The sequence below is a fragment of the Castor canadensis genome, chromosome X (assembly GCF_047511655.1).
Source record: "Castor canadensis chromosome X, mCasCan1.hap1v2, whole genome shotgun sequence".
NCBI lineage: Eukaryota > Metazoa > Chordata > Mammalia > Rodentia > Castoridae > Castor > Castor canadensis.
Window position 1 is genome coordinate 102,461,227 of NC_133405.1, and position 12,030 is coordinate 102,473,256.

At 38.9% G+C, this 12,030-nt stretch overlaps 1 protein-coding gene across 1 annotated transcript in view; it reads left to right on the forward strand.

Moving 5' to 3' along the window:
- Positions 1–9,058: 9,058 nt before the first annotated feature.
- The window catches only part of Efhc2 (EF-hand domain containing 2), a 183,877-nt gene continuing 180,905 nt past the window's right edge, over positions 9,059–12,030 (forward strand). The window contains exon 1 of the mRNA XM_074062727.1: positions 9,059–9,224. Coding sequence (XP_073918828.1) covers positions 9,183–9,224 — 42 coding nt within the window. The 5' untranslated portion in view covers positions 9,059–9,182. The remainder of the gene's footprint in view (positions 9,225–12,030) is intronic.

Below are 12,030 nucleotides of genomic sequence, written 5' to 3' on the forward strand. Positions count from 1 at the left end.
AATTTTTAGAAAAGTACCATTCTGTATGTTCTTTTCTGCAACTTGTTGTTTTCTCTATCTATTTTATGTCCCTTTAGGGACTGTTACAGGAATGACATTGGGGATAATTAATGTTTTTATGATTTTTGAGTCTACCAGCCCATAATGTATATCTCCATTTATTTAGGTATTATTTAATGCATTTCAGTATAGTTTGTCATTTTCCCCCTAAATATCTTGCCCATTTTTGTAGATTTATTCCTACACACAAATTATTTTTTGATGTTATTCTAAATGGTCTTTTTAAAATTGTTTTCTGTTTGTTGTTGCAAGATAGAAACACAATTGATTTTTTTTTATTGAATGAAACCATTTATTTAAAGCCTAGAAAAAGGAAAACAACACATTTATTGTTTTTTGGATACATAACAGCTCTAGTGAAATTCTGTAAATTTGATTGGGAAAGAGGGATGCAGACTTCAACATAGTGATATTTGGAGAGGCACAAAGAAGGGTATAATAATATGCATAGAATTTTATTTCTTTTTAAAACAAATATGGCAACTTATTAAAAATTTGTAAAAGCTGCATAGCAGGCACATGAGTGATTGCATTATTAGTTTTTGTACTTTTTTGAAGTAGCTCATAATTTTAAGAGTAAAAGACACAATGTTAACTATGTGCTCAAGATAAATCATTTTTATGACGGATAGCCTCAGAGTCCATTAGTTCTAAATTGGATGTTGCCAGATGGGGGCTGTGTATGCTGAATCTAAACTCCAGATGCAATTGTTTTTTTGTACTCTATGATTTAAAAAACAGATCAGCAAACACAAAAGATTTTGCATAAAATGTGGATTTCTGAATTGTTTTAAAAAATTAGAAAATCCATATTAGGGGTGTAGCTTTGTAGTAGAGTGCTTGCTTAGCATAAGCAAGACCCTGGGTTCAATCCTAGCACTGAAAAAAAAAAGAAAGAAAGAAAAATTAGAAAATCTGACAGCACTAGATTTCCATGTGATAATAGTTAATTAGCTGTGAGTAAGTAGTTGCTGCCTGTTTGGTTTTTGACTGTTTGTTATGACAGCTTTCAAACATTTTCAAAGATTCAAAGATAGAAGACGATAACAAGCCTTCACATACTCATGAATAAATTTAATTATTGATTCATGGTCAATTTAAAATATTTGTATTAAAAATTTATGTATGTATGAAGTGTATATGTATTTAGGTGCTTGGGATGGAACCCAGGGCCTCACTTATGCCTGCCCTCTATCACTGAACTACATTCCCAACCCCTAAAACATTTAATTAATTAATTTATTTATTTATTTATTTTTGTGGTGTTGAGGATGGAACCCAAGGCCTCATGTGTGCTAGGCCTGAGCTACATCCCAACCCTCAAATGTATTTGGTAATTAACCAAAAAAATTGTATTTATTTCCTTTATTTATTTATTTATTTATTCATTTATTTTTTTTTTGGCAGTATTGGGGTTTGAACTTTAGACCTAAGTTTGCTAGGCAGGCGCTCTACTGCTTGAGCCACATCTCCAGCCCTGAAAATTAGATATTTATGGTGTTTAACATGATGTTTTGAAATATATATGTACTATGGACTGGCTAAATTCAGCCAGTTCACATATTCATTACCTCACATATCATTTTTTCTAGTGAGAACACTTGACATCTATTCTCTCAACAATTCTCAAGAATACATTACTATTAATTATAGTAATGTAAGATAGACCTCCTGAACTTATTCCTTCCAACTGAAATTTTGGATTCTTTGACCAATATCTCCTCAATATCTCCTTCCTCTTCCCAACCCCTGGTAACCACAATTCTGCTTCTGTTCAACTTTTTCAGATTCCACATGTAAGTGAAAACACGTGATGTATGCCTTTCTGTGTTGGCTTATCCTCTTCGCCTCATTGATTACCAGCGCACGCCACCGTGACCGGCTCTGTGTTGGCTTATTCCGCTTAATGTCTCCCAGGTTCATCCACGTTGTTGCAAATGAGAGGATTTCATTCATTTTTAAGGCTGACTAGTACTCCATATACATCACATTTTCTTTTCTTTTTCTTTTCCAGTACTGGGGATGGAACCCAGGGCCTTGCACATGCTAGGAAGCGCTCTACCACTGAGGCACACCCCCAGCCAACAATACATCACATTTTCTTTATTCTTTCATCCATTGATGGACACTTAGCTTCGTTCCATATTTTGGCCATTGTAAACAATTCTGCAATGAACATGGGAGTGCAGATATCCCCTCAACATACTCATTTCATTTCCTTTGGAGGGCCGGCAGGGTGGTTCAAGTGGTAGAGCACCTGCCAAGCAAGCCTGAGGCCCTGAGTTCAACTCCCAGTTCTGCCAAAAAACCAAAGTATGCTCACTTTCTTTGGAGATATGCCCGAAGGTGGAATTGCTGGATCATAAGGTAGTATTTTTTTTTTTTGAGATTGCCATATTATTTTTTATAATGACTGTACTAATTTACATTCCCATCAACAGGGTACAAGAGTTCCCTTTTCTCTACATACAAAATAACACTTGTTATTATTTTGCCAATTATATTTTTGATAATAACTATTATAACAGGTGAAAGTGATATTTCATTATGGTTTTAATTTGCAATTAGTGATTAGTGATATCAAGCATTTTTTCACATACTTGCCAGTCATTTGTATGTCTTCTCTTGAGAAAGCTATTCAGTTCCTTTGCCCATATTTTTATGCTTTCCTGCTGATGAGATGTTTCGGTCCCTTATATATTTTGGATATTAAATCCTTATCAGGTGTATGTTTGTAAGTATTTTTATGATCTTTTCATTATGTTGATTGTTTGCATTCCTCTGCAAAGAGTCATCATTCTATCTTGTTATATATATTTTTCTTCCTCTGGACTCCTCTGAATTTTCTGTTTTTGGCAGTATGGGGTTTGAAATCAGGGCTCCATGCTTGTGAGGCAGGTGTTCTATCACTTTATCCATGTCTTCAGCCCTTTTTGCTCTGGTTATTTTGGAGATAGGGTCTTTTTTTTTTTTTTTTAACCCAGGCTGGCTTAGACTGTGATCCTCTTATTTTAAGTTTTTACACCATTATTGAAATGCTAGTCACGTACCACCATGCCCAGCTTTTTCCTGTTCGGATGGTGTCTTGTAAACTCACTGCCAGGGCTTGCCTCGAACCATGTTCCTCCCAGTCTCAGCCTCCCAAGTAGCTACGATTACATGTGTGAGCCACCAGTGCTTGGGCTGCTTGAATTATTTTGAAGCAAATCTCACTCTTATGATTTCATTAATAGTATTTTACTATTTATCTTATCTTTTGCATACTTCTAGAAAGCATTACAATATTATTGTCATACTTAAAATATTTAATAATAATTCCTTAATATAATCAATTATCCAGTCAGTATTAAATCTTCCCCAATTACTCAACTTTACTTTGCAGTTTGTTCAAATATAGCTAGGTGTGGTAGTGCATACCCCAGTACTTGGGAGGAAGAGGCAGGAGGATCACAAGTTGCTGGACAGCCTGGGCTACAGAGTGAGACCCTGTCTCAAAACAACAGCAACAAAAAATCTGGGCACTTGTGGCTCATGCCTGTAATCCTAGCTACTTGCGAAGCTGAAATGAGGAGGATCAAGATTCAAGGCCAGCCTTGGCAAATACTTTGCAAGACCCCCATCTCCAAAATAACCAGAGCAAAATGGAGTAGAGGTGTGGCTCAAGCAGTAGAGTGCCTGATTGGTGATTGTGAAGCCCTAATTTTAAACCCCAGTCCTCCACTCCCCTGCAAAAAAGAGAGAGATTTCAAATAAGGCCCTTACATGCTTGGTATATTTCTTAAACCTCTGCCTCTAATATAATTGATTTTGAATGCTGATGTAACCTGCAATTTTGCAAATTTGTTTGCAGTTTTCATTTTTTAAATGATTGTGTATTCTACAGGAATTTTTATTTACAAGAGCCTGACTTCTGTGAATAGAGAAAATTTTGCTTTTTTATTTCAAATCTGGGTTCCTTTTATTTTTAGCATAAAAACCTACAGCCAGTACAATGTTGAACAGAAGTGGTAAGAAGAGGAAAGGCGACTCAGTGGAGAGCACTTGGCCTACTTTACTAGAGGCTGTGGGTTCTATTCCCAGCATGGGGGAGGGAGAAAGGGATGAGGGACAGCTTAGTCTTGTTCCTGTTCTTATGATGATGGGCTGAAAGCATCTAATCTTACACTATTAAGTGTGATGTTCACTGTGACTTTCCATAAATTGCCATTATTGGGTTGAGGAAGTCCCTTCTTTCTGATGCTGAGGATGGAACCACACGGTCTTCACCACTGAACTACAACCCCCTTCAGGAAGTCTCATTTATGCCTAGTTTGTTAAGTGTTTTTTTTTTTAAATACAAGAACAGTGTTGAATTCTATCAAATGCTTTTTTTCTGTATGTATGGAGATGATCATGGGGTTTTTGTTCTTTATTAATGTGGTATATTTTATCAATTGCTTTTCAGATGCTAAACCAACTTTGCATTCTTAGGGTAAATCCCACTTGGTCTCTATGTATACTCCTTTTTATATGTTGCTGGATTTGGCTTGCTAGTATTTTATTGAGGATTTCTGTTACTTTTTTGGTAAGTGATCTTGGTCTGTGAGTTTCTTTTCTGGTAATGACTCTGCTTGGTTTTGGTGTCAGGGCGATACTGGCTTAACAGGAATTAGGAAGTGCTCTCTTCCCAGCTATTTTTTGGAAGTTTGTCCTAATTCTTCTTTAAATGCCCAGGATAAGGGCTTGAAGTGTGGATATAACCCACAAAAATGAAAAATACTGAAGAGTATTGGCTTTCAGGAGCTGAGAAGAATGGGGCAGTGGTATTCATTGGAACATGAGGACAGAGAGAATTGGCAGGCCAGGTTTCCCTGGAGGAGAAAAAGGAAGCTTGCAGTAAATTTCCTTACAGGCTTTCTCTCCTGTGGCCCAGGGCTCATGCATCTTGTAGAAAGGATCCAGATTGAAGGATGACCTCATTCCTCAAAAGAAATTCTCTAACTGGGCAAATATTTCCTTGCTCTTAGGCCAGTTGGAGCTTGCTCAGAAGTGTTAGCTCTTCATCCATGGGTGTGTAACACAGACTTTTTGAACATCAGTAGCAGAGCTGCCCAGCATGGGTCTTGACTTGTCCCAAGGTATCTTCAGTTATTTCATGGGCTATCTCGCTGTTCTCCAAAGTAGTTTACTTTAGACATTTATTTTAGGAAAGAGATACATGTTATTTCAGATGTTCTTTTGTGGTAGATATGACAAGAGAGACAGAGTGGAAGATATGTGTCATGGAAGGAAAAGAAAGCACGTTACAAGTTTTCATTTACAAAAGACTGAGAATCTTGGATCTGGGATGTTTGGAAGTGTCCCCTCTGCTTAATAGAGCACTTGCCTAGCACGCACAAGGCCCTGGGTTTGATCTCTACCACTGGAAAAAATAAATAAAAAGTGTCATTGTATCTTAATCACTGATTTATTTCAGTGTTTGGAAAAGGTCCTGGCACATCAGAATAGATGGTCAATAAATATTTGTTAGACGAAAAACAATTGGATCAATGAATCAACCACTCTGTGCTTATGGGAGAGCAAGCAGTATTATGCAGAGTGTCCAAAGAAGTACAAAGGCAGAAACATCAACATGCCCAAAGAAGCGACAGGTGTGAATGTGCAGGACAGAAGATGGCTATGTGTGGCACTTTTAGATCCTAGCTCTTTCAGGCAATCTTAATTTAAGGTAGTTTCTCCTTTTACTCCTTTAAAACAATCATTCTTATTAGAACTGCTTTTTTTTGGGGGGGGGGTGATAATCTCACCGTAAAAGGCAGAGTGTTGCTGTGACTAAACAGTGGTCAGTGCATGTGAACTATGGCATATTAGAGAGAACACTCCATGTGGAATCAGAAATTGAGATCATCATAAACATTTATGTTTACACAGGGAAATAATCTGCCATAAAGGAAAGTCAGCTAACACAAGAAAGAGGAGTGACACTCTATAAACATAAGAGATCAGAATTGTTGGTTAAAGACCAGAAGTTGGTCCTCCATATCCATAGATTCAACCATCTGGATGGAAAATATATTTTAAAAATTGCATCTACATTGAACATGTGCAGTTTTTATTCCTTGTCACCATTCCCTAAACAATACAGTGCAATTATTATTTTATTTTTGGCAGGACTGGGGTTTGAACTCAGGGCTTCACATTTGCAATGCAGGCTCTCTACTGCTTGAGCCACACCTCTAGTCCATTTTGCTCTGGTTATTTTGGAGATGGGGTTTCTCAAACTATTTCCCCAGACTAGCTTCGAACCAAGATCCTCCCCATTTCAGCCTCCCAAGTAATTGTTGTTAACCAAAGTTATCCTATTATACTATGGAACATTAGAAAAGTATGACAATTATATATGTAGCATTTACAGTGTATTAGGTGTAAGTAATCTAGAGGTGATTTAAAGTATACAGAGGATATGGGTAGGTTATATGCAGACACCATGCCATTTTATGTAAGGGACTTGAATCTGCAAATTTGGATTCATGAAGGGTCCTGAAACCAATCCCTTGTAGATATGGAGGGAAGATTTTATGTGTAAAATGATTAAAGAAATCAAATAAGAGTCTGGGGATGTGGCTCAGTTAGAGCTTGCCTAGCATGTGCAAGGCCCTGGATTCCATTGCAAGGACCATACAAATAGTTTCTGCTGGGTATTGAGGGGGGGGAGAGGGAGGGGGTGGAGTGGGTGGTAAGGGAGGGGGTGGGGGCAGGGGGGAGAAATGAACCAAGCCTTGTATGCACATATGAATAATAAAAGAAAAATGAAAAAAAAAATTAGCAGAATAACTTTTTTGTTGTTTGTTTTTTTTTGAAGTAGAATAGGATTTAGAATTCACATACAAAACACAAGCCATAATGGAAAGAATGATATATACGAATATTTAAGTAGAGTAACATGACAAATTTATGTACAATAAGGAACTGTATAAGTGGGATTGAAAAGGCAAACCACAATGATAATATACTTGCTATGCCTAAGATTAGTATCCATCTATCTATCTACTAAAAATGATTAAGTAGAAAAGTGAACAAACTATGATTAGATCAGGATGACTAATGTGAGTCATTGAGCATGTGGCGAGCTTGAGAAAGATGGCCAACTGAATTTGAAATTAGGAAGAAATAAACTTAAAGAATAGTGGTATACTATCTCACATTCATTCAGATGACTGTCCAAACATTCAATTTGATAATCCCAGTGTTGAAAGGATGAAGGGGAAAGAGGACTTTCTTGATTGGTACTTGGATCGATTAGGAAAATGTAGTAAAGTCGAAGGCATGCACTCCTGTATGTGAGTAATTCCACCGTTAGGCATGTGCCCTAGAAAATCTCCAACCGCAGAGGTCCAGATTGTTCGCAGCAGTTTTGCTCATAGCTAGCAAAAAACTGGAAACGACCTAATTGTCATCAGGAGATGGATAAGCAATTTGTGTTATAATCATCCGGTGCATTTTAGATGGATGAACTGTTATCTACATGTGTCAACATGTAGAAGTTTCAAAAAAAAAATCTTAGGAGAGAAAAGCAGGTGGCAGGGGCTTGGAGGTGTGGCTCATTGGTAAAGTGCATGCCCTGAGTTTGATCCCCAGCACAAAAACAAAACAAAACAAAAAGCAGGTAAAAGTGTAAAATTTATAAACACAGAAAACAATAATGGATATTATTGATGAACAAAAAAGGAGATACAATCCCTGTCCTGGAGGAATTTGCAAGCATTTAAAGAAAAATCAAATGAACACAAGATTGCAGTGTAGGAGGGGGAAAGCCGCAATTACAATGGAGGCTTATTACAGATGGAGAAGGGGGGAGGGCGAGAGAGAGGACAGAAGAAGGCGAAGTAACATTCATTTTCTAGAAATTGCAAAACCTTCCAAGTCTCTCCCTCTGTCACTTAAGGAACCAAGTCTTAAAGACAAAAAAGGGATACGTACGTGAAAGATAGGAGGGAAGGGTGTTTCTGGAAGGTAGTGTCACTTGCAAAATCGCAGAGGATAGAAATCTCAGAGTCTGGTTTGGAAATTGCTAGAGATTTCTCAGAGCTGGAGTAGAGGAGGGGGAAAGCAAGGGATGTGGGGCAATGGTAGGTGCCCCCTCGACAAGAACTCTAGATCTAGCTAAGGAGTTTGCCTGAAGGCGGCGGGAAGGCTGTATTTTTCGAGCCTAAGAGTAACAGTTTTGCATTATGAATTTCAAAACGGATGGCTCTGGAGGCAAGCTCGGTTAGATTTTTTTCCCCTTATTTTTTTAAAGAAGAGAACCAGGCAAGAAATAATAGGGTCTCAACAGAAATGAGCATGGAGTGACTGAGAGACAGCAGTGTTAACCACAAGGCTCGAGAGCAATTAGCTGTAGGTGTGGAGAGAGGGATTGAGGTTCCTGGCCTGGCCATATTAGATGTATGATGGAGTGACGAGGGTCACGTTTTGTGTCTGCCGACGCTGCTCCTGGCCGTAGCTGATTGAACCTTACAATTTTGAACGCTTAGTTCAAATGTAAAAATGTACAGAGAAAGGATTGCAGGCGGTGGCTACCACTTGAATCGGTTTTGGTGTGCGGTATATATAGTTTTAGATTCATTTCGAACGTTTTAATTACAAAATAAAAACTGCTGTAGGTGCAACATAGGAAACAGCTCAGTGGATTCGCGGGTGTCATTATTTTCTGTACTTTTTTGTGTGTTTGGACAAACCAAATGGCCAAAAATGCTGTGGCAAGAATTAGAGGAGCTGAAGTGCATGAAAAGCTTCAAGCTTCACTTAGGAAAAAAAAAAAAAAAAAGGTTAAACCAGAAAGCGGAGGGGGCGGAGAAGCGCGCGCTTGAGGATCTTTGTGAGTGCAGAGAGCTGGGAGACCAGTACCCTACAGGGAAAAGGGTCGCCCGCCCCCGCCCCCGCCCCCGCCCCCGGCCCCGGCCCGAGCCCCGCCCCGCCCCGGCCCGAGCTCGGGCCCGAGCCCCCAGCCTGCCCCAGCCCCTCCTCCCTCCATGACGCTACCTTCGGTCTCCAGGTAACGGGGGGTCAAACAATGCGGCTTCAGCGGCCGCTACCTGCCCATCCTTCTCGGTCGGACCCCGGATCCTGGAACGCTGAGAGCCATGTCCCTGCCGTTGCTGCCGGGCAATAACTTCAACCGCAATGTGAGTGGCCAGGGCACCAATGGCGGTTAGAGGTCTTGGCTGCAGCCTGGGGTTCAGGCAGGGTCTGGGCGTGGTCACCTCCCCAGATCCTACCTAAGGCCTCCTGCCCCTGTTTCTCTTGTGGATTGGGTGCACCAGACACCAGCCTTTCTAGTTCCTTTCCCGTATCTCTCCAACAGCATCTGGGTGCTTCTGCATTAGATAGCTAAGTAGAGTCTTTACAGGTGGAAGGACCCTCAAAGGTGACAGTGATGATGATATTTAAAAGTGTAGCATAGATGTGCTTCAATCGCTGTACATGGTATTGGATGCTGCCCAAATCCCTTTGAATTAGATACTATTTTTATTCCCGTTTTACAGTTGAGGAAACTGAGGCACAGAGCTATACTGTTGGTGGAAAAGCTGATTTTCTTTCAGTCAACCTGTCTCCACAGCCCAGGAGCCTAATCATTAAGCTCAGTACCCTGTGTGAAAGAGATAACTATACTTTCTGTAATTCGATTGAAAAGATCTGGCACAATGGGGGAGGGGGTAGCATATAGGTAAGGGTTTCATCAGTCTATGAAATTTAGTCCCAACTTTTATGGAGAGAGGCACCCAAGCTTGGAGGGCAACGTAACATACAAAACAAAACAAAAACCCTGAGCATTAAAGAAATTTGGCAATAAGTAGCACCTTATTTAAACAACAGCAAGAAAATTCAGGATTTTATTTGCATGAGGTTACTACTCTTTATGTGGGTTTGCCAGTTATGCCTACAGGAGAAGGTGACTAACACTGATGGGAAAGAATTAGCCACTCATGGTATTTGTGTCAATTTCTGATACTTTTAGAAAGCAGGCAACAGATTAAAGTATTTAACTTTATGAATGCTGATCAGTGTCTGGCCCTAATGTATCAGTTTCATTTGTAGCTTGGGCCACTAGATTCTGACCTCCACACATCCGTCCAACTTTGAATGCTGGTTTGTGCATTTCTTGGCTGATGATTAGAGGCTGGCCTCCCAAGTATACCATTGCTCTTTGGTAAGATTAAGCCAGCCACACAAATAAGAAAGGCCCCCAAGAAGCAGGGGATGAAAGGAGATTCCTTAAGTAAAGAAATGTGTTGTGTAAAAGTGATTTTAATGAAAAATGAATGTAGAGCCTACAGTTTTGGACTCAGGAACACTTCTGGTTATAGATGCCCATAGCCTGCGGAAGTATCACAGCTCTCACATGCAGTGATTAAGGGTGGGAAGAAAAACTGTGTTGGATGAGGTATTTTAAAATCTGCAGCATTGTACAGAGTGTACTTTTGTTTATTGTGAAGAATAACACACATATGGAAAATACACCATGAATGATCACAAAAGAACATCAAGAAATAGAATATTACCAGTACTCCAAAAGCACTCCCCCACTAGGGTTGTCAAATCTGGCAGGTAAAAAATTCCTGCCCTGAATAGTACATGGGGTCTATGTATACCAAAGAATTATTTGTTGTTTATCTGAAATCAAATTTAACTGAGCATCTTGTATTTTATGTGGCAACTCTATCTACGACCCTTTCCGTTTATTTCCTTTCCCTTACTCCAAATGTAACCACTATCCTGGCTTTTATCACTATAATTAAATTTGGCTTGCTTTTGAACCTTTTCTCCATGGAAATGTCTAGTGTTTATTCTTTTGTTTATGGGATTTTTTAGTTCAACATTATGGTTGTGAGATTGGTCCATGTGGCTATCTGTAAAGGTAGCGTTCCATTGTATGAATATGTCATTTCTATCTTTGTGTATCTGTATCTATATCACTCTTGATAGAGAGCTGGCTTGTTTAAGGTTCTTAGAAATGGTTTTTTGATGTCTTTTGGTATAATTACTAGATCATAAGGTATTCATATGTCTAGCTTTAGTGAACTCTGTCAAAGTGATCACACTAATTTAAATTCCAACCAGCATCTTAGTTAATTTAAATAATTTATCTATTATCTTACTTTCTAAAACTTGGTATTTTTTAGACTTTTAAATTTTTGTCAGTGGGCATAGTGCAACTCTTTGTAGTTTTAATCTGCATTTCCCTGATTGCAAATGAAGTTGAGCATGGTTTACACACTTGCTAGACATTTGGATATTCTATTATTTGTAGTGCCTGCTGGTGTCTTGTTCTAATTTTCTACTGTTTCTTAATGATTTGTAGGTGTTCTATATAGATACTTTGATCTCTTCTAGTCTGTGGTTGGCCTTTTCACTCTCTTAATGGCTTTTTTTTCCTTGGGCAATTTCAGGTTGCATTTTATTTTATTTGCCATGCTGGGGATGGAACCCATGGCCCCAAATGTGCGATGCAAGTGCTCTACCACTGAGTTCCACCCCCACCCAGCCCCTTAATGGTGTTTCTGGTGAATAATTTTTCCTTTAGGTTATTGCTTTTTGTTTCCTATTTTAGAAATAATTACTTACACCAAGATCATGAAGATATTTCTCCTGTTACCTTCTAGAAATGATGTTGTTTTTACGTTTTATATTTAGATCTACAATCTAACTAGGATATATTTGCATGTGTGTGTGAGAGAGTGAGAGAGAGAGAGAAAGAGAGAGAGAGGGAGAGAAGAGGGTAGGGATCAGGGTGACTTTTGTCCCATATGGATATTCAGCTGATTCAGGACCATTTTTGGAAAAGGCTACTGTTTCTCTACCTATCTGTAGAGCTCGCTTTGTCATAAATCAAGCATCCATCTATGTATGGATCTGTTTCTAGACTCATGAGTGTATTCAAAATAATGTTTTGTTGATTTATTTAATTATCGCTTATGTATTCATTTACTT